This window comes from Neopsephotus bourkii, unplaced genomic scaffold (genome assembly GCF_033783945.1).
Source record: "Neopsephotus bourkii isolate Nb327-2 ecotype Australia unplaced genomic scaffold, CSIRO-AGI_Nbou_v1 NB_1358, whole genome shotgun sequence".
NCBI classification, from domain to species: domain Eukaryota; kingdom Metazoa; phylum Chordata; class Aves; order Psittaciformes; family Psittacidae; genus Neopsephotus; species Neopsephotus bourkii.
This window is the reverse complement of record NW_026901837.1, coordinates 1,055,756-1,077,938: the sequence shown is the minus strand read 5'-3', so window position 1 is coordinate 1,077,938 and position 22,183 is coordinate 1,055,756. Positions and strand designations below refer to the sequence as shown.

General features: G+C 37.9%; 1 protein-coding gene and 1 long non-coding RNA gene across 5 annotated transcripts in view; both read left to right on the top strand.

Annotated features, from left to right (window-relative positions):
• Nucleotides 1-13,332, top strand: part of HACE1 (HECT domain and ankyrin repeat containing E3 ubiquitin protein ligase 1) — a 55,464-nt gene extending 42,132 nt beyond the window's left edge. For all 4 annotated transcript variants that reach the window (XM_061366729.1, XM_061366730.1, XM_061366728.1 and 1 more), the window contains 5 exons: nt 3,993-4,124; nt 4,829-4,927; nt 5,209-5,279; nt 12,563-12,676; nt 13,189-13,332. In XM_061366729.1, coding sequence (XP_061222713.1) covers nt 3,993-4,124; nt 4,829-4,927; nt 5,209-5,279; nt 12,563-12,676; nt 13,189-13,291 — 519 coding nt within the window. In that variant the 3' untranslated portion in view covers nt 13,292-13,332. The remainder of the gene's footprint in view (nt 1-3,992; nt 4,125-4,828; nt 4,928-5,208; nt 5,280-12,562; nt 12,677-13,188) is intronic.
• LOC133219424 (uncharacterized) lies at nt 7,684-11,130 on the top strand. The gene is made up of 2 exons (XR_009727435.1): nt 7,684-10,800; nt 10,849-11,130. It is a non-coding gene; the product is annotated as an uncharacterized LOC133219424 (long non-coding RNA).
• Nucleotides 13,333-22,183: the final 8,851 nt, after the last annotated feature.

Sequence of the window (22,183 nt, the reverse complement as noted above, 5' to 3'; positions counted from 1 at the left end):
CTTTTGTTTGAAAGGTGGTAAGAAACAGATGAATGTTGTGGTGGCTTTGAAACTTAATATTAATTGACTTTTTAATTTGAAGCTGCAGGATGTGAAGTCAACAAATGTGTAAGATGGCACTGTCTCTTTCTTGTTCACTGATTTTTTTGACAGTGCTAAACCAAGTTGTTGAAAATTGTAGATCTGTGTTTTAGTGGTGTTTGGGGATGTTTTCCTAATTTCTTGAATGCAAAATGGTTTTGCAGTATGTTTCAGCTTAACAGTTTTATTAACAGGTTAAGCAGGAGAGTGTCTACTTTACTTTATAAAACATCTTTCTTTTTTCCCTACATGAGATATCTTTCTTTTTTTTTCTGCCTTTACCTGAGGAATAAAAGCTTGCTATTTAAAACTCATTGTACTTGCTGTACCTCTGAGAGAACAAAATTCAGCTTCTGAAGAAATTTGCTGTGTATGCACACTTGCAGATTACCTGTTTAAAGGATGGCACTTTTAAAAATGAATTTGCAAGTGAATCTTTATTCCTTTTTTTTTTTTTTAAAAGCAAACCAACAACCCCACAAAAAAATCCCACCATACCAAAACCTCACAGAACTCCTGCAAATAATCCATCTCCTTCTTACTGAAAACCAAAATAAAAGAGAATAAATGCCCATTGAGGAGCAGTAGTAATAGCTGTTTGTAAAAAGTTGTTTTGTTTGAGTGAAGGAGTTTTCTTTTTTGTATCAACTGTCTAATAGGTTAATGGTTGTGCAACTGGACAACACAAATATCTTAGTGTTGCAATTTGGAGCATCCACATAGTGAAATATCAGTTACAGTAGTGGGTCAACTGCCTTTTGTTGTGGTAATGGGGAGACTTCAAAGGGAAATGTCAGGTGTTGTCCAGTGTCCGTGCTAGGCATTTCTTTGTTCTTTGCTGTACATATTTTTGCAGTTTTCTAATTTTGTTTTAGGAAAAAGGTAAAATTAGAGCTAGGCAAAGTTTGCCAATATGCTATTCCAAAAACCGGTGCATATCTCCACAGTGCTATGGCTTTCTCTGGCCTCCCAGGACTTGTCTGTTTGAGCTGCCTGTGCTGTTTGGCAGTAAAAAAATTATGCATTTTTTTTTTTTTTCCAAACAGCTTTGAAATGGAGCTGCTTTCTGAATCTGAACATAATAATGAACACTGGTCCCTGTCTCAGTTCAGAGAAATCAGGGAAGCATAATCTCTGCTTGATCTACCTCAAAGGAAAATACAGAACAACACCTCACCCAGCCTCACCCAGGCTAAACTTTGTCATCATGTTTGTGATGCCTGTCTATTGTGTGTTCAGTCAAATTTCCGCTCTTAAAAGAAGGCTGGATTATACCTCTTATGCACTAATTAGAATGGATATATAGATCTGAAGTTATGTAGGTGTTTGTTGTGCTCCTGAGGCTTCTGAGAGGGAATAAAATCTAAGTGAAGTTAACGGATGGTGGTTGGTTTTTTTTTTTTTTTTTGTTTTTTTTTTGTTTTTTTTTTTTTAACTGGCAAATTAAACTGTATAGTAAATTCTATACTATGGCAGCTATGGGCTGCAAGCATGCACCAGTGCTGATAGTCAGGATGCTTGGCTGCACCAGGCTGGTTAAAACATTTCTTCTTACACCTAAAGCAGTGACTGTTTTCTGTCATAATGAAATAGTTCAAAGTCAATATTTTTGTAATGCAGAAAATAAGTGTTTGTCATTTTTTCTAATAGATTTTTTAAAAATAAGATTGTGAATTTTTCTGTCTACAGCCCTGTTTTCTGAATAGTCTAATTTATGTAACAGCTACTTCAGAGATGTAAAACGAGTATTTCAGAATGTTGAAGACCAGTGTTAAGACACCGGTTCATGTCCAGTCCTGATAATGCTAAAAGCTTCTGATTTTTTCCTGGAGCTCATAAGATGTGTTCACAGAGGCCGATTTTTGTCTAGTACAGTTAATCTCCTTTGGCTGCCCCTTTAATTATTTAGAGAAGGGGGGGGTGCATTCAGTTTCACTGACAGCAGAAGCAACCTAGGGAGCTGACTGAATTGAAACTAGATTTTTGGGAACAGCTCTGCAGTTGAAGATATGATTAGGTAATGTTCCTTTTCTTGAGAGCATTTCACAGATTGTTTTCTTACTCTAATAAAATGGTGGTAATGCATTTAAAAATATCTTCCAACTCCAAAGCAAATGACAACTCCTCTATACTGTGAATGTAAGGATCTGCCTTTGAAAAATATTATTCTGTTTTGAAATGTTTCATGCTTTATTCTCTTATTCTGAAAGGGAGGAAAGAAAGAATGGTTGGTTGATTTCTGTGCAGGTGTAATTTAGTTTAATGTTTTTTAAAATTAAAAATCAAGGTGATATTTTTGTAAGTTGAGATGAGGTTTAATTGGGAGATATATTTCATTATTTCATTATTAAAAAATCATGATTCATTACTTTGAAACTGAGTACCTTAATTCAGGAATGAATTTTGTTCTCAAGTCAAAATCTCTTTTCTTGAGTAAAGAAACTTTATTAGAATTTTATATTATATATACTATTAGTTTTGTCAGGGTAGATGAGACATGTTTATACAGCTTTATTATTGGCACTTTTGTCTGTTTCATTCTAAAAACCTTCTTCTATTAACCACCTTCTAGGCTTTTGAATTTTCAACAAAGCCAAAGTTCTGGTGGATTCCTTTTATAGCTGGCATCTTCTAAAGGGGATGGAGCTCCCACATCTCTAAAGCATGCAAACTGATACTGTAATTTCACACGTGTAAATGCATTTTTGGCTTTTTGCCTTTTCAAAAACTGGAGACTTTTTTGAAAGCATTGAAATTCTTATTAAGACAACAAAGCTTCAGTAATAAGTAATATATTCTGTTAGACTTTGAGAGATAGGGGGAAAGCAAGAAAGCTTTCTGGCTCACAAATATTCCTGCAGTATTGTTGAGGTGTAAGCCCAGCCAGCAACCCAAAACCACACAGCTGCTCACTCACTCCCCCTGCCTTCCTCCCCCTGCTCCTCGAGGGATGGAGAGGAGAATCGAAAGAATGTAACTCCCATGGGTTGAGATAAGAACAGTCCAGTAACTAAGGTATAACACAAATCACTGCTGCTACCACAAATAATAATAATGATGAGGGAAATAACAGGGGAAGAGAATACAACCGCTCACCACCCACCGACTGATACTCAGCCCGACCTGAGCAGAGGTCTAGTCCCTCCGGGTAACTGCCCCCAGTTTATATACTGGGCATGACGTGCTGTGGTATGGAATACCTCTTTGGCTAGTTTGGGTCAGGTGTCCTGTCTCTGCTTCCTTCCGGCTTCCCCTCCTCCCTGGCAGAGCATGAGACTCACAAAGTCCTTGGTCAGAGTAAACATTACTGAGCAGCAACTGAAAACATCAGTGTTATCAGCGTTGTTCCAAGGCCAAAAGTCAGAAACACAGCACTGCACCAACTACTAAGAAGGAGAAAAAATGACTGCTACTGCTGAACCCAGGACAAGTAGTTTACCCTTTTTCCTGAGTTATTCCAGCTTGCTTAATAGAATGTTTTTCTTTGCAAACATTGCCTTATTTATGTTCTTAGATGATCACAATACTGGTTCTATTAGATGCAGGCATGACAAACTAAGTGTTTTTCAGTTCCTCTATTTTACTCAAATTCATTTAGTCCAACTACCTGTTGTGTGTGGGGTTTTTTGTGGGTGGTTTTATTTATTTTTTTTTGTCCTGGTTTGTGTTAAGATTTAAGCAGTTCTGTTTGGGAAGGAAAGAAAGGGGAAGAGCAGAAAGGGGAGGGGTTCTGAAGTCTTAGGGGTCTTCTGGATTATTTTGGGTTGCTTCTGTATGTAGAAAGTCCACAGGGACTCAATATCTCAGAGTAGATGAGATTTGTATGTATTGAGGACTGCATTTGTGTGTGTTTGCATGAGCACTATCTGTTCTTGCTATTGTATATTTTAATGGCATTTACTACATTGCAGGCTGAGTATGTCCAGCTTGTCACAGAGCTTAGAATGACAAGAGCCATTCAGCCTCAGATAAATGCCTTTTTACAAGGCTTCCATATGTTCATTCCACCGTCTTTGATCCAGCTTTTTGATGAATATGAACTGGTAAGCAGAAATGCCTATACTTTTTAAAAACAGCATGCTTCATCGGTAATGCAGTGATGTAGAAATAGAGCTCAGTACCCAGAAAATAAAAATTTTCTTTCACTTCCAGTTTGCTTCCTGGACATCTTGTCAGTGAGGATCTCAATATGTGTATTCCTTCTTATCGTAATTACTTAGAATGACCATCTTCTTGGAATGTGATATGTGCTAGTGATAAATGCCTTAAATTATAGGTTCATGATGGAATCAGGATGTTGTGGCCTTTAAGCCTTTTAATATTTTAAGAAAGACAGAAGTCCTTTAAAAGTAAGGAGATGTGTCTATTGTTTTTCCTTTTTTTCTGAATCACAGAATCAAGTTCCAGGCAGTTTTTTGTGGTGGTTTGATCTGTAACCAACAGATCTCAAGTTTTGCCTCAAGTCATACCAAAACTCAGCACTTTTATCTTTTAGGCTCTTGGCAATAACTTTTCATTCTTGATACTGTGTACTTAAGTGAAACAAATTGTGTGGAGTTGTCTGAATTGAAGGATCTTCCTGTATTAAAATTCAGTCGAAAAATTAGGTTCCATAAGATTGTAACTAAACGAAGAAAGCACTGTAATTTTTATATGACTTAACGCATTACTTCTTAAAATAGCATAAACACTTGAAATTAATGGTTAGTCAGGAAGACTAACGGCAGTCTGTGTGCTTCTTCTGAAGGAGCTTTTGCTGTCTGGTATGCCAGAAATTGATGTGAATGATTGGTTAAAAAATACAGAATACACCAGTGGCTATGAGAGAGGAGATCAAGTTATTCAGGTAAAATTATTTTCTTGAATAGTGTAGACATTTGCATTTTAACCCAAAAAATGGTGGTGCTGCTGTTGTCATTTTCTGTATATCTTTGTGGAAATTTATTATGGCTGAAATGTGTGTTGTTTCTTTTTTTTTTTATATTCCTACGTTAAGTGACTTTCATATGAAATTTTCCACCATTTAAGTAACAAATGCATAATGGTAAAATAATGAATGGAATATTTATCTTTTCAAGTACTACAAGTATTGAATGGAAAATAAAAACTAACTTATTTTTCATTTAGTGGTTCTGGGATGTTGTGGAAGAGCTTACTCAGGAAGAGAGAGTATTACTGTTACAGTTCGTTACTGGCAGGTGAGAAACTCAAGTAACAACAAATATATTGTCTGGATACACTGTAATAAGTCAAGAGACTTCAGATTACTATGCAAGATCACTTAACTATAAACTGTTTTGCATACTTCATGTTTTATGTCTTGATCCAAGTAGACAAAGTGTGTGTTAAACTTTAGCTGCCTGTACTGCCAGCAAAATGATTGATGATGTATTTATTATCACAGTATCACAGTATGCTAGAGATTGGAAGGGACCTCAAAAGATCATCTAGTCCAATCCCCCTGCCAGAGCAGGAACACCTAGATAAGTTTACACAGGAATGTGTCCAGGCGGGTTTTGAATGTCTCCAGAGAAGGAGACTCCACAACCTCCCTGGGCAGCCTGTTCCAGTGTTCTGTCACCCTCACTGAGAAGAAGTTTCTTCTCAAGTTTAAGTGGAACCTCTTGTGTTCCAGTTTGTACCCATTACCCCTTGTCCTATCATTGTTTGCCACTGAGAAGAGCCTGGCTCCATCCTTGTGACACTCCCCCTTTATATACACTAATAAGGTCACCCCTCAGTCTCCTCTTCTCCAAACTATAGAGACCCAGCTCCCTCAGTCTTTCCTCATAAGGGAGATGCTCCACTCCCTTAATCATCTTAGTTGCCCTGTGCTGGACTCTCTCCAGCAGGTCCCTGTCCTTCTTAAACTGAGGGGCCCAGAACTGGACACAATATTCCAGATGAGGTCTCACCAGGGCAGAGTAGAGGGGAAGGAGGACCTCTCTCGACCTACTAACCACCCCCCTTCTAATACACCCCAGGATGCCATTGGCCTTCTTGGCCACAAGGGCACAGTGTCGGCTCATGGTCATCCTGTCGTCCACCAGGACCCCCAGGTCCCTCTCCCCTACACTGCTCTCTAACAGGTCGTTCCCCAACCTATACTGGAACCTGGGGTTGTTCCTGCCCAGATGCAGGACTCTACACTTTCCCTTGTTATATTTCATCAAGTTATTCCCTGCCCAACTCTCCAGCCTGTCCAGGTCTCGCTGGATGGCAGCACAGCCTTCTGGCGTGTCGGCCACTCCTCCCAGCTTAGTGTCATCAGCAAACTTGCTGATAGTACACTCAATTCCCTCATCTAAATCATTGATGAATATATTAAATAATACTGGTCCCAGTACTGACCCTTGAGGCACTCCACTAGATACAGGCCTCCAACTAGACTCCGCCCCATAGACTACAACTCTCTGGCTTCTCTCCTTCAGCCAGTTCACAGTCCACCTCACTACCTGATCATCCAGACCACACTTCCTCAATTTAGCCGCAAGGATGCTGTGGGAGACTGTGTCAAACGCTTTGCTGAAGTCAAGGTAGACCACATCCACCGCTCTGCCATCATCCATCCACCGTGTTATTTCCTCATAAAAGGCTACGAGATTGGTCAAGCATGACTTCCCCTTGGTGAAGCCATGTTGACTGCCCCTCATAACCCTCTTATCCTTGATATGCCTTAAGATGGCACCAAGGATAAGGTGTTCCATCACTTTCCCAGGAATGGAGGTGAGGCTAACCGGTCTATAGTTACCCGGGTCCTCCTTCTTGCCCTTTTTGAAGACAGGAGTGACATTTGCTTTCCTCCAGTCCTCAGGCACCTCTCCCGTTTCCCAAGACTTGGTAAAGATGATGGAGAGTGGTCTAGCAATGACCTCTGCCAGTTCCCTCAGCACCCGTGGGTGCATCCCATCTGGACCCATGGATTTATGGATGTCCAGATTGCTCAACTGGTCTCTAACCCATTCCTCATTGACTAAGGCAAACCGCTCCATTGACCTGACTTCATCTGAGGTCTCAGGGGTACAGGGCTCTTCAGAACTGCTTCTGTCAGAGTAGACAGAGACAAAGAAGGCATTCACTAACTCTGCCATCTCTGTATCTTCTGTCACCAGGGCACCCATCCCGTTCATCAGTGGGCCTACATTGCCTCTGGTGTTAGTTTTATCTGCCATGTATTTGAAAGAGCTCTTTCTGCTGTCCTTGACCCCTCTCGCCAGATTTAATTCCAAGGAGGCCTTAGTCATCCTAGCTGCCTTCCTACATCCTCTAGCAGCAGCCTTATATTCCTCCCAAGTGGCCAGCCCCTCCTTCCATGACCTGTAAACTCTCCTCTTCCACTTGAGCATACCCAGCAACTCCCTGTTTAGCCACGCAGGTCTCCTGGCCCTCTTTCTTGACTTCCTACGTGTTGGGATGCTCTGATCTTGAGCTTGGAAAAAGCAGTCCTTGAATGCCAACCAACTATCTTGGGCGCCTTCACCTTCAAGCATCCTAGCCCATAAGTTTTCCCCTAGCAATTGCTTGAAAAGGCCAAAGTTTGCCCTGCTAAAGTCCAGGGTTGCAATTCTACTTGCTATTCTACTGGTCCTACCACACATTATACCTGACTAATTTGCAAGAGGCCTTTGTTGCTGTCCCAGGTAATTTTTAAGAAGACAGTATGAATTTAACTGCAATTTATATTCTTCTCCCTGTTGCATATTTATGTGGCTCTTGGCTTCTCCAGTAATATATATAGGCTTTAATATCTGAGGCAACTAGGGATCATTTCAGTCAGTGTAAACAGAACAAAGCTGAGTTGTATTCAGCATTAGTGTAGACTGTCAAGATTAAGTGAAGATGTAACTTTATGCTAGACTGTGTTTGCTTTATATAAGATTTCTGTCCTAAACTCTAGTTGTTTTTCAGGGAAACCCACTTTTATTTCCTTTATAGTGTGGGGTCAGTAGGGGAAGATCTTGAGCAATAAATGCCCCTGTGGGCTGGGTGAGTTGCTGAGTTTGTGTATACAGACATGTTGCAAAGTGGATCCATTGATATATGTGGCACCTGAGCTATGGAGTCTACTGGAATCTTGTTCTAGTGGCAGTTATAGATTGCACAATCTTCTTAATTTGATATACCCTTCTATTCGTATTTGTAGGGTAGTTGACCTTTTAGTTTGCACATTTTGTGGTAAAGCAGTGGTAAAATACAAATAAAGATCATCAAACTCCGTGTTTTATACCAAGGAATTTCACAGTCACGGATGTATCATCAAATGACATGGTCTTCAAATTCTATTAGTTTCACTTGATTTATTATGAATTTCATTGGTTTTAGGGATCACAGATAATTTAAGAAACTAGCTCTTTGTACATCCGTCTTCTCTTTTTGTTATCTTCAGAAATGATTTCTGCAGTTGTAAGTGCGCATCTGTTGCATACCAGCGGCTGGTCTTTCATTTTTAGTGGACTAGTCCATTTCTAAATCCAGACGTCAAGTAAGGATTTTTAAGATGTAAGGTCATGTTTCAAATGCTTATTAAAACATTCCAAATGATACTGAAGTGGCATTCACTATTTTTATGGCATTTGGGATAATCTACTGATTCTAAGGCACACTTTCTGTCAAGTAAGCAATTACATTGTCTGATTAATAAGTGCATGTGCACCATTCATTTTGGTTATAAATTACATATTGACTTGTTCTTATCCATTTCTTGTTAGTAAGAAAGAAATTTTTGGTATGTCTTGTTAGAACTGTCATCTGCAATTTAAAACAAAATTGTTTATGTATTTTGTTTTGTATCAGCTAGGAACCCTGTGTGTTTTTTCTTCAGTAATTGAAATTACAGAAGGCATGTTTTTCCTTAAAAAATTAATTTTTGAAAGTTACCCCTAGGGGTATGCAGCTGGCATTTTTTCACATAAATCCCTAAACGGCCCTGGTTTCTGGGCATGGAAGATTTAGATGCCGAGTCGTCTGTGAGCTAAGATACCAGTTAGTCTAGTCAACATGGTTTAAGCATAGCTGGCAACTAAGTAAGTACCGTGCAGCTGCTCCCTCACTCCCCACCTGCCAGATGAAACCGGGACACTTACAGGCCAGTATCTTCAGTGAAAATTTACACTAAAATTATACCCAATTCCAAAATATGATCTTTTTCTGGTGTCACATTTCCTTAGTGAAGAATTTCTTTCTGTGTACCAGTTGGCAGGCTGCATTCAAAATTTGCATTGTTTTTTTTTTTTTTTTTCAATTTCCTTTTAATCTCTTCTGTGTATTCACTTTTTTTTCTGTGTGTGTATATGGAGTGGTATTAGTCTTTCTTTCCAATCAAAGCCTATGGCATTTATTTAGTAGATTAAATAAAGAAGTTCTGTTTGTGATTGTCTTTAGTGTTTCTCTGACATGTGTTTCGTAAACTTCATCTTCTTCCCCCATTCTTACACTTTTTTTCTCTTCAGTGCAATGAAGTCTTGCTTTGATAGTTTCAGAGGACATACTATTGCAGTCAACATTTTTGAGACGTTTTTTAACAGTAAAGTAATTTCCATGAGCAATGTTTGAATAGCAGATTCTGTGTGTTAAGAGGTCTTGGCACACTCAAGAAAAAGCCTAAATATTTTTGTCCTCATGCTGGGGATCTTAAAGTTTACCTATGCACCACCTTCTTTTTCTTTGCTGGCAGCTCTTGCAGTGGTATTTCCAATTCCACATGCTTTTATATTTTTCTCTACTCTTGTTCTAGTTGGTATTTTTAATAGTATTTGGTTAAATTATTTTTAATTATCAATTGGCAACTTTTAATCAGGTTTTTTGTTACTAATTGGAGGGAAGTGTTGATAGCTTATCATGATAAATTCTACTTTGTATTCTGTAGGTATCAGGATTGCTGTTCAACTTCTGAAGGGACTGTGGTTATGTTAAGTGATAAGCTATATGCTCTGTTAAGGGAATTTCAATATATTTGATAAATGTGATAGATGTATATGACTACTTTTAAACGTAAAGCAAAACATAAGGAAACGGACTTAAAGTATCTCCTCTACACTGTTATAATTTATATGAAATCTCTTAAGTGGAAAAATAGGTAGAAAAGACAAGATTCATATGTAAACTTAAACATCTTAAGTGTTGAAGTTTTCAAAGTTATCAAATGCATTATTGCTCTTGCTGAAGGCTATTTACACACACAGCAGGAAAGGTAAGATTTTGTGATCTTATTTGCACATATTTGGAAGTCTGACTTTACTATATTGGCAGTTTTTGTGTGTGAAGAAAAGTCATTCTTGGAGGCATAAATCGGTAACCAACGGTTACTTTTAAATGTTCAAAGCCCTTACTGTGCTGTTTGATTCTGACCTGCTGTAGGAAATTTTCAAGTTAGGTCTGTGTTCTGTTGTGGATTTGAATGTGAAATTCTCTTGGTTCATTGAAGGAACAAAAAAACCCACATCACTGCAGGGGAGGCAGCACTGTATTAGAAATGTAAACCAAACCCATGGTATCAAAGAATACTGCTGTAAAATTTTTACAGCTGTTCTGAACTGTGGCTGTGAGTGCAATTCTATTTGTATGTCAGAAATATTATGCTGCAAGTAATCAGCGCTTCCCTCCATACAGGTTGCCTTATATACCAGTGCTAGAACTATATGCCGGACATTGCTGCCATTAAGCTAGGTGATTCAGACTTATGCGTTAACTATTGTGCTATGCTATAGCTAGCTCTTAAAGGTGTATTATGTGTTAACAATTGTACTATGCTATAGCTAGCTATTAAAGGTATGTTTAAAAAGGATTACTGTGAGCTGTGTCCTAGCTCCTTAACATTTGGCAGTAGCAGCCCTACTTTTTGCATTTTTGCCAAGTAGTTTTACGGTGAGTGGAAACATTACTTCATTCTTTTCCGTTCTTGCTCCTGGTTTCTACAGTCACTTTGATTCTGTGACTTTGGGAGCATTGTTTTTAATGTAGGTACTTGTAATGCAAAATCCTACAGCTGTTACATTAATGGCAGGGTTTTTTTTTTTTTTTTTTTTTTTTTTTTTTGTTTTTTTTTTTTTTTTTTTTTCTGGCTACAAAATTGCATAATAGCTGAGGTTTGAAGGGACCTTTGGAGATTGGCTTGTCCAACCCCATGTTTAGAGCAGGGTTAGCTAGAGCCAGATGCCCATGGTCTTGTCCAGACAGGTTTTGACTGACTCCTCAGCTGCTCTGGGCAACTTGTCCCAGTGTTTGGCCACCTCACAGTGAAAATGGTTTTTTTCCCATGTTTAAATGGAAATTTCCTGGATTTGAACTTGTGCCTGTTGCCTCCTGTCACTGGGTACCACTGGGACTTGTGCTCCATCTTTAGGCTTGTGCTCCATCTTACTTATTCCTCCCTTCAGGTATTCATATACATTGATCAGATTCCCCCAAGCCTTCTCTTCTCCAGTCTGAACAGCTTATTCTCCTCCTGTATCAGTTGCTCCAATCCTTTACCACCTTTGTGGCCATTTGCTCAACTTGCTGTAGTATGTCCCTGTCCCTCATGTAGTGGGGAACTTGTTGCCAGACTCCAGATGTTTCTCACTGAGTACAGGAAAAGGATCACTTCCCACTACCTGCTTGTGACTTTCTGATTTGGCCAAGAGCCTGCTGACCTTGTATGCAAGGATGCGTTGCTGTCTCACATTCAACTTCTTTAGTCCTTGTGCCCTTATCTTTTCATTGTTTTTTTAGATTTTCAGATTGGGTTTGTGTGTGTGCTAACAGCATGTTACCATGTAATGCATACCAGCTTAAGTTGATATAAAAATTTCTTTGTTTTACCTGTCTCTTAGTTTAAAATTATAGGGAGGCACTCCAGGGCTATTATCTACTTACACCTTGAATAATCTCTGAATAATATATTGGTTAAAGGAAAAGAATGATGAGTAATCTGATCAATTGAGAATGCACTCCTGAAAATGCCAGTGTTTCTTGTTTTTTTCTTTTTTTGGTGTGCTCTGGTTTTGCTGTAGGTTGACACTGTGGCATAGTGTGATTGATGTAATGGTTTTATTAGTTACTTGAAACAATTGCTCTGAGTAGTAAATGAAAAGACATGTTGTGGATACTTCGGTCAGTTGTCCCATGGATAGCAATTGGAGAATAAACTTCTTTATGATGTAATATTTCTTAAACTGTAAATATAAATAATCATAGATGTTGGCCTAAACTGAGATAATGTTCTGTTGTAAAAACAGTTTGTAGAAATGAGTACTCCTGCAAATAGAATTCTCTTAAATGTCATTCAAACGATTTGATGCCTGATATAAACAGACAAATGCATTGTAGTTAAATGCATTTAGACATGTGAGAATTTTGGTATGGGTAAGAAAGGGGAAACCTTGATAAAAGTATTAGTAGCTGTCTTAATTCCTATCAGGAAGAGATATTTGAAGTGTAAAGACTACAGGTTTTTTGGCTTGTAAAATTCTTGTAATGGTCTAATTTCTGTGAATTTTCTCAGTTCTAGGGTGCCTCATGGTGGTTTTGCCCATATAATGGGTGGCAGTGGTTTGCAAAATTTTACAATTGCTGCTGTGCCATATACTGCAAATCTTTTACCAACATCAAGCACATGGTATGTTAATTAGTCATGTTGAAATATCTTAAAAATGGGCCTTTTTCATGCCGGTCACCGTCAAAAGTACCATTCTTTTGCGCATTTTAATTAGACCCCCCCCTCCACAAATTTAGGTGGTTTCTGCAGTATTCACTATCCAATGTGAAAGTGGTGGGTTTTAACCTGGATGATGGATGTTATGTTTGCTCATTGTTTACTACTTTATTTTGCTTAACTAAAGGCAGTGAGATTAATAAGGGAATATTCAAGCTAAATCATTGTATTAAAATTGACTAAAGTAAAAAAAAATAGTAAATTATTTCCTGCAATGTATTTGAACGCTCAGTGGTACGGTAACGCTCAGTGGTACGGTAACGCTCAGTGGTACTGTAACGCTCAGTGGTACTGTAGTGCAGCACAGCTTTGTTTCCTTCCTTAAATGTGACATCAGGGTTTTCAGTCAGAAATCTTTACTGCTGGGTTTCTTGCTGAACTGTGGCATGACCTTTTTCTTTTTTTTCTCTTTTCAGTATCAACATGCTCAAGTTACCTGAATACCCAAGTAAAGAAATCCTTAAGGACAGACTTCTTGTGGCATTGCACTGTGGAAGCTATGGTTACACAATGGCATAATGAAGTCTGGAAAACTCATTTGGCTACTGATGTGCAATTTCAGGTGGAAAAGAAGCTTAGATGCTGCAGCGCATTGGCAGGGCTGGGCCTCAGAATTCTTATAGGATCATCAGCTTTTCCTCCACTATGTGTTGTCAAAAGTAACTTTGATACTTTCAAAACAGACTGCTCAGCATGCTATACTTTCATTAAAAAAAAATTACAGATATGTATGAAAATCAGGTTATGTGCTTTTCATTATTATTTCAGTCTGAATCAGAAAGTTTGTCACAATCTCTTTCCACAATTTGCTTTTAATTTTTCAACTATATGGTTGAATGGCATTTGCGTTTCAGTTCCTTTGCACTCAGATGGCATACTGCTGATGGACAGACTTGTACTTTATGCCTTGTTGCATGTCAAAGTGCCGTTTATTTTTGCAGAGAACACTATAGAAAGTTCAATTGGGATATTGTACAGTAAGACAGAGCTGATGTATTTTCCATTTCTTTGCATAGTAACAAAATTTTATAACTTTTTAGTACTTTAATGTATATAGGATGTAAAGACTAGACTTACCACTGGAAAAAAATAACAAGAAGTTAATATCTAATTTATATTAGAATTTACACTATATTCTACTAAATATTTAAAGTATTTGTGACTTTATAGTCAACTTGCAGTTTAGAATTTGTAAATATTATTTAAAATCTATATTCATTGTTTGAATGTCTTTACTATTTCCTTTACATAATTGTATGTTCAAAAGGTATTATTAAATTTTAATATTTTAGCCTAAATCTGATTGTGACAAGTTTATGTCTTTGTGGATGGTTTATTCTTTTTTCCCCATGGATTTTATTTCTCATACTGTAATTTAAATTGTTATGGAGGCAGCATTTGAGAAGGTATTGTCAAAGTGTATGGGTGGACATAAGCAAATGTACAAGGAAGGAACTTGAGCATATTGAGGTTAATTGACAAGACTATAATAATTAGAATCTCATGTCAGAATTTATATGAAACTAGAATATATTACTCTATGTAAAAATATACAGCAATGGCTCATTGTTTGTTTTTGATAAGTAGCTGCACTTGTTGGGTTAGATGGTGCATTTGCATAATTGCTTTTTTAGGGACCCTATGGTAGGTGTATGTTACTGTTTTGGTTCAGGCTGCAAGTGGGTTTTTAGTTGTGGATGTTTTTTTGTTGAACTTTTGTTTGATTATGTATACTTTCTAATTTGGTCATCCTTCTTGTCTTGCTTTTGCTTCAGAGAATGCAAACTGGATTCTTTCCAGATGAAGCTAAACAGAAAAACATGATCCAAAAATGTACCAAATCCTAATGGATGAACATTAATTATGTCTGCAAGACCTAAGTGATCTGAAGAGTTAGTAAATGAGCCAAGGAATAGGAAACCCTCCAAACATGTAAATTTTAAGGTTCAGGTCCTCAGCTGAACCTGTTTGCTGTGATCCATTCATGTTTTCCTGCACTAAGTGCTAATGCATGTGTAGCCTGAGTTCACCAGCTGATCTGCATATGCTGCTTACTTAGTGCTGTTTTTTCAGATTTTACTGATTTTAATCTAAATCATACATAATCTCTTTGTGAGTGTGAGAGAGAAATCTGTGGACCATCTGATTCAGTGGTATCACAATAATTTCCCTTTGGGCTAAGCTTTAAACATAGACTTGTTAGCTGTTACTTCCTTTCTGGTTCTGTTTGTGCACATGTATGCATAAATGCTGGTTTAAATTCTTATGTGGTGTCTGTGACTGCAATTTAAGGAGAATGCTGGGTTTAGGAGACAGATCAGACTCTTCCAGCAGGGTAATCCAGTGAAAGCTGGTTAGACTGTTGCTTCAGTCAGTGGAGAGATGCTGTTCCTCTCTGACATGCTCTAGGAAGCTTAAGATTATTTAGATAGGTTAGATGTTTGAGTGTCTGTGGGGTTTTAGTGTTAAATCCCAGTTATCTTGGATCCTTCAGTTAGCAAAAGTACTTTGCTTTTCTGCACAGTTGGGCAGTGCTTGGTTCCCTGGCTATGTAGCTTATTTCTTTATGTGCCTTGGCAAGGTAGATTGATAGCAAGGCAGTGTTTTGAGCAATACAGGGTATTTGTTGGGAATTATCTGTTTTGCTTTATGTAAACTGGGGGTTTTGTCTTTATCCCAGGGTTTACTGTAAATACTACTGTTCATTAAATACTATGTGATTTGTGATCTTTTTCATTTTTCATTTCACATGCTCTGTTTCATGGTAATACAGAGCAGTCTGCAGGAAGCTAAAACCTTCCATACTGCCTTGTGCCCAAAACATCAGCCTTACAGTCACGATGTAAGGCTGAATTGAAGGCAAAAAAAATCAGATTTTTATATTTTTCACTTCTGTATTAAATTGTAGGTGACATAAGTATCAACAAGATGAATTTGGTCTCAGTGTTCCTAAAATGCTGGTCAACTGGTTTTGAAATGTAACAAAACAGCCTTTTAATGTTGTCAAGTTTCCTGTGACAGATCTTCATGTGTCCTGGTTTCAGCTAAAACACTGATTTTTCCTCCTTCCTATTAGCAGGTGCAGTGCTGTGTTTTGTCTTTAGACTGAGAACAGTGCTGATAACACACTGATGTTTTAGTTGTTGCTAAGTAGTGCTTACCCTGATCAAGGACTTTTCAGTCTCTCATGCTTTGCCAGTGAGGAGGGGCACAAGTAGCCAGGAGGAAGCACAGACAGGACACCTGACCCAGACTAGCCAAAGGGGTATTCCATACCACAACATGTCATGCCCAGTATATAAACTGGGGGGAGTCACCCAGAAGGCCCAGATCACTGCTTGGGTTCGGCTGGGTATTGGTTGGTGGGCAGTTGTATTGTGCATCACTTGTGTTTATTGTTTTCCTTTTCCCTTTTTAGTTTTATATTTTCTTCGTTTTTTATTTCCCTTATCATTATTACTGGTGGTAGCAGCAGTGGTTTGTGTTATACCTTAGTTACTGGACTGCTCTTATCTCAATCTGTGAGGTTTACATTCTTTTGATTCTCCTTCCCATCACAGCCAGAGGGGGGGGTGAGCAAAGGACTACATGGTGCAAAGTTACCAGCTGGGTTTAAACCATGACACCATGTTACAGCCTCACAAATGATGAAGCAAGTTACTCCTTCCTCCCCTGTGCTGATGTTACTCATGTCCCGTATGAAGGTATGTCATAGTATTTCCTGTAACATTTGTCCTAAATACCCACACAGTAGGTCACAGTGGAATTCTTTTAGAATACTCCTGTAATAAAACCCCAGTATGTAGAAAGTGGGAATAGAGCTCTTGACACTGTGCTCTTGGTATAACAGCAGCCTTGTTACTGCTTGTTGTGAACAGTTGGGTTGTTTTTTTTCTCTGCTGAATCACAAGACAGTACTTGTCTGCTGCAGCTGACCATGTGAAGTTAGTAGGATTTAATTACTGCATTGAGTGACTGTTTTTAGGACACCTGTGCTCTATTAGCAATGGGATATGAAAAGCCTGTTGAGGAACTATAACTTAATATAGTTTATAGTTTAGAATGATTAATTGGTTTATATTTGTTCTCTCCCACTGTGCCAGAACAAGGCAGGGTGAGTGTTTTACCTCTGAAAGAACAGAACAGATGTCTTGTCAGATCATAGATCATAAGCGCTCATTAACTTTTATTATCTTTATGAAATGTTAGATAGCAAAGCCTAGTTTTTGATGCTTGAAAATGTGTTGTGCATCTAATGTTGCAAAGCCATTAAAACCATAAACTGTGAAATGTAGCTTAATGACTTCTACTGTATATTCCATAGTCAGTAAGATTCAAAATGGAATTGGAAGGAGAAGGTGGTTGGTCTGAATTTTCCAGAGACTTGGAAGCTTCCATATATACAGCAGAAAAAACACTAGGACCACCTCTGCTTTGGAAGCATGTGAACTTTTTATTTAGGAGTATAATCTGAAAATTAGTGTTTTAGTATATTTGGACTATTCTTGAAGTCTGATGAGCTGATTCAGCTCTGCAGGTACAACTCAGTGGTGCCTCAGAAAAGCTTTGCTTTTCCTTTTCCAGGCCTGGGAAGGGGTGGAAGCTCCTTTCATGACATCCGAAGTGGGTGTATGGGGAGTCGATCAAAGAAGGGGAAGAAGATAGATAAGAGCTTTTTAAAAACCTGTTGAATAAACAAACACCCTTATTTTTCTCTCGTGAAATGCAAACAAACAATATTCCATAGGTGATCCTCTGAGTCTCAATGTGTAGGTGGTTTTCCAGTAATGCTTGTATGGCATTGCACAGGAATTGAGTGTAGAAATTGAACCAAGTGGTTTGTTCCTTTTGTACACGTAATGGGTTGATCTTTCTGAAGGAAACTTAATCTTGAAATTCTGCTCCCTGGACACAAGAGGTCCTTTGATGTTCAGGCAGTGGGAATTTTCTGCTGGCACTGGTCTGCTTCCATTCCTTCCAGTGCCCTCTCCCAGCCAGGTGTCTGTGGCTGAAAAGTAGAATCCAAAGTTCTCTCAATGATCAGGACTTCCATTTTATTTATTTTTTTTTTAGTTGATTGAATCTAAAGAACAGAGCCGATGAATGATCCTTATGGGATGAACTGGTTTTGTAACAACACAGTTTTAGTTCTTTGTTACTCTTTGCTGCTTTTGGTAGTATTTAAATACTGTTGCTGAGTTCTGTATTCTTGGTTCAGTAGAGACCCTGAGTTTGGTTATGCTTGGTTGTTGTCTAGAGTAACCTTGGAATTCCTTGCAGTGTAACATTCATAATTGCTTATCAGCAAATCTTGATGAAAGGCATATTACTCAGTTTTTCCACATTTCTTCTAGAAATTAGAAACCCCCTCAACATCATAATCGGAAATCTCGGTATGAGCACTCAGTCGCCATTTTAAAGACCTTATAAATAAGTGCTTATTATAAAATATTTATTAAAAACATGTTTCAGGCACTTACTAAAATACTGCAAAATAGTGAAAAAGTACTACAGTATATCCCACTTTCTAATACCATTTTTGTGTTCATAATATCAAAAAGTCTAGTGAATTTGCAAACATAATTTTTTTGGCAGGGGGGCTTTTATGAAGAAGGCAGACAGCTAATGAATTAAGGAATGCCCTACCTTAATAGCTTGTTCCTGTTGTAACATCACCAGTCTCCAGAGCAGACAATCTTTACCTCAAATGGTTTATAATCTGTAAAAATAAGGATGTTTTCCTGTGATGCTTTTTTTCCCCTTCCCAAGTTCCCATTTTGCTTCTGTATCTTAGCTTTTGGGGAATGGTTTTCATCTGGGGGAAAAAGGCCGAAGAGGAGTGCTTCCTGGGCTGGTGATGGGGAAAGCAGATGATAAAAGCGAGATCAAGTATAGTAGGGCTGGTAGTTTAAGGAAGGAGTCAGATGCCTGGTGTTTTGCCTACTGCTGGCAGGCCAGAGTGCAAAGCAGGACTTTGTTGAGGTTTGTTTTCTCTTTTTTCCCCCATGTTACATACTTCTCTTTTTATGTCTGTATAACAGAAGTTGTTGGTCCATGACAGGTGTCAACCTCAGGTTTCTTGATTAACAGCAGAGATGCAAGAACAAGAGGACGGAATAACTTCTAGAAGAAACCTGAGATGGTATCAGTACATCATCCACAAGAACAGCTGCTCTTTGCCAGGAAACCCTTACACTGTTCAATCCCTACAAACTCTTCTCCTGCAAGATTATTTTCTAGGAGCTGCTCTTTTTACAGAAAGTCTTTCTGTAGTGGGTACTTTAGGAAGCCAAACAGCTGCAGTATTGGATTGAACATAGTGCTTTACTGGCTGTTCTGGTATCCTCTATTCTAGGTAGTAAGTAATCAGTTCCCTTTGCAGAAATCGGAAAACAAAGATGGCACTATCTCTGTAGGAATTTTTCCTGCATGTTAGAAGGATTTCTTGAAGAAAAACAAGTGATTAATTAACAATGATAAATATAAACTGTGGTAAGAGGAAGTAGATGACCCTGTCTTAATTGTTATCGGGTAGGCACAGTGATCTGTGTTTAGCACCTTTTATCTCCGCCACAAGCTTTTGGAATGCGATGCAGATGTTGAGGAGTGGAGAACAAGAAGTTGTTTCCTCATTCCCCAGGACAGCTTTTCAGATTTTGAAGGCTAGTTTTTTTTTTTTCTTTATAGTTTCTATGCTATATTATGTATAATAGAAACCAAAAATATTTAAATATGAACCAATATATGTTAAATATATGCATTACATAAAATCAGAGCACTTGTATTTATTTAAAAAATATGTATAAATATTATTAGTACAGCTATAGTAAAATGCTACATACTAGAGTGTTTTAGGCTGTGGAGATTTTGTTTTCCTCAATGCTATTAACTGGATTATTTTTGTATAGATAAAGTAGATTTTCAGGTTGAGCCTTATAGTTGGGGATTTTGCATGTATGTTTATTTTCCTTCCTTTTAAAATAGTGGGTGGGTTTTCAATGAAACTGCTGAAATTATGGGCCAGTAGTTTGTAGGTGCAGCAGTTACTAAGAATTTCTTAGCATGTCCACAGACGACTATTTTTCCAAATAAGAAGTAAAATTGGCCAACTAGTAAACTGATTCTAAGAATCAAAGCTTTAAATCTACTAGATTAAACTTCCTTGGGGATTCTTGAGTTGTAAAGATAAGTGCTTTTCAAGTCAGAACATCTGTTTATACCCAGACTGGCTATAGATAATTGTACAGCTGGTAGTCTAGAAACTGTGGTGTATGTTTTATAGACACAGTTGTCAATTCAACAAGTCTTTTTACTCTCTAAGGACAGTAGCAGAGTTAATATACTGCTGCAGGACTTCTGTAGCTTAGAGGCAGTGAAATCAAGCCACATCAGTAATCTTATACTAGGTTTCCTTGCTTTCTCTTATACTTAGCTTCCTTTCAAAGTAGCTTTATAAAGTTAGGTAGGTTGAAACATTTCTAGTTGTGTGTATAAACCAATATTTCTAGTTGCAGTCATACAAATTTTCGTGTAATTCAAACAACAGAATAAATTCATAACATTTGAACTAAAATAGAATGAGTTTGCTGTGCACCTTTAGTATGGGTTTAAAAAATGGCATTATTACATGTGTTTCCATATATGGCATATAATTTAGTTGGAGCATGGTAGTTTTAAAATACTCAGTATGTTTAAATGTTAGGCTCAAAACACCAATGAGAGAGACTGCAGTGGTCCACTGAAATATTTCTTCTGAAATCAGTTTCTTCCATCCATTTTGTTCTCTTCATGTCATTGGCTACTGTACATCAATAAATTTTCTTTTGCAACAGAACCCTTCCAATTTTTTACCCAGATTTTTCTGGACCATTTTCTCTGAATGTAAGGAATAGGATAGGAATAGCAAATACCATCCTTAAATGTATATTAATTGCTTTTCCATGAGAAATTGTTGAGGTTTTTTGTTGGTTTTTTTTTTTTTAATTATCTTAATATGATTAGAAACTGGTTAATACCAAAAAGTGTAGAAATCAGCAGGAGTGCAAACACTGCTAAGGCATGGGTCTCTGGGCCTGCTGGTTGCAGTTGTATATACTTGCTGAATTAAGTGCTTGTGACATTCTGTGCCGAGAGTTCAACTATTGAGTTTCATACAGTTCTGACTGATTCATCGGGATTATTAGGATTCTCCTGGGATAACTTCACCGTACTGATTGCCTCAGTTTGCTTAGATTAAAAAGCAATTGTTGCTGTCTAGTCAAATTTATAACCTCTGATAAAAGGAAACTGCACCCTAGTGCTGTCCAGTATATAAAACCACCTTGGTCTACAAATTATGTGAATACTTGAAGAGTAGTACTAGTTTATATGCACCTGGGCAAAGATTTCACAGGTATTTAATACATAGTTTGTCTATGCTAATAAATTTATTCTGAACGATTTAGGTGAGTCTATAAGCATTACTTTAGATTATTTTTTCTAATTGCTGTCTTTGTGGAAATAGTGATGCAGCTATTGATTGGTATTTGGATGCCTGTGGATGCTACGGCAGTATGGCTTTTAGATATATGTCACCTGGAAGATGGAATTGGGAATCTAAATTCCATGATAAATTAAGTGGTGTGAGGTGGCCCAGAGACAACTACCACACTTTACCCCTGATTTATGGCACATATTATTGATGCTTTTGGTGTAAGACATAAGCGAGAGAAAACAGAAAATAAATGGTAGAATCATACTTATGAAATTGAGGAGTATCTTCAGAGAAGAGGTGAGTAGTGTCCTGAATGTAAATGTGGAATAACAGGTGTGTTTTCAACAACAGATATGTCATTCATCTGGCAGGTGGGAAAAGTGCCCAGGCCTCCTCAAGATGTCATCCATTTTTCATCCCCACCTTGTCTGAAGGCTGCTGTCTGCTGTCTCAGAGACTGGGAAGACTGGTTGCCCTTGGCAGGCCTAGAGGAGGGCTGGTGGAGATGGTGAATTTTCTTTTTCACATTTGATGCTAGTTCAGAATGAGTTTTTTACTGATTCATCATTTTGATACTTTTTTCACCTCCCTATGCCCTAAGGTAGATTTTCTTGTTAGTATTTGCTAAAGCAAGTTAAGCTTCTGCTGAAGGGCACCACTTCAGATCATATACGAGAAGGGGTCCATTCTGTGCAGGCAAGATGCTCTCCATTAAGCACAATGGTATGCAAAATTGCTAAAAGTTATCTTTAATGTGAGAAAACTCCAAATGTAAACTTTGTGGGCAGAATGCATGTGGGCGGAATGCATCATCATATCTCTGCTTTTGGTCCTTAGTGCATTGGCATAATTTTGAAATGCATCTTACTTATGTTGCTTGTTTGCCCTGGAAATAGTCTGTGTCTGTACCTAAAAAAGTTCTGAATTTACCTTGGATA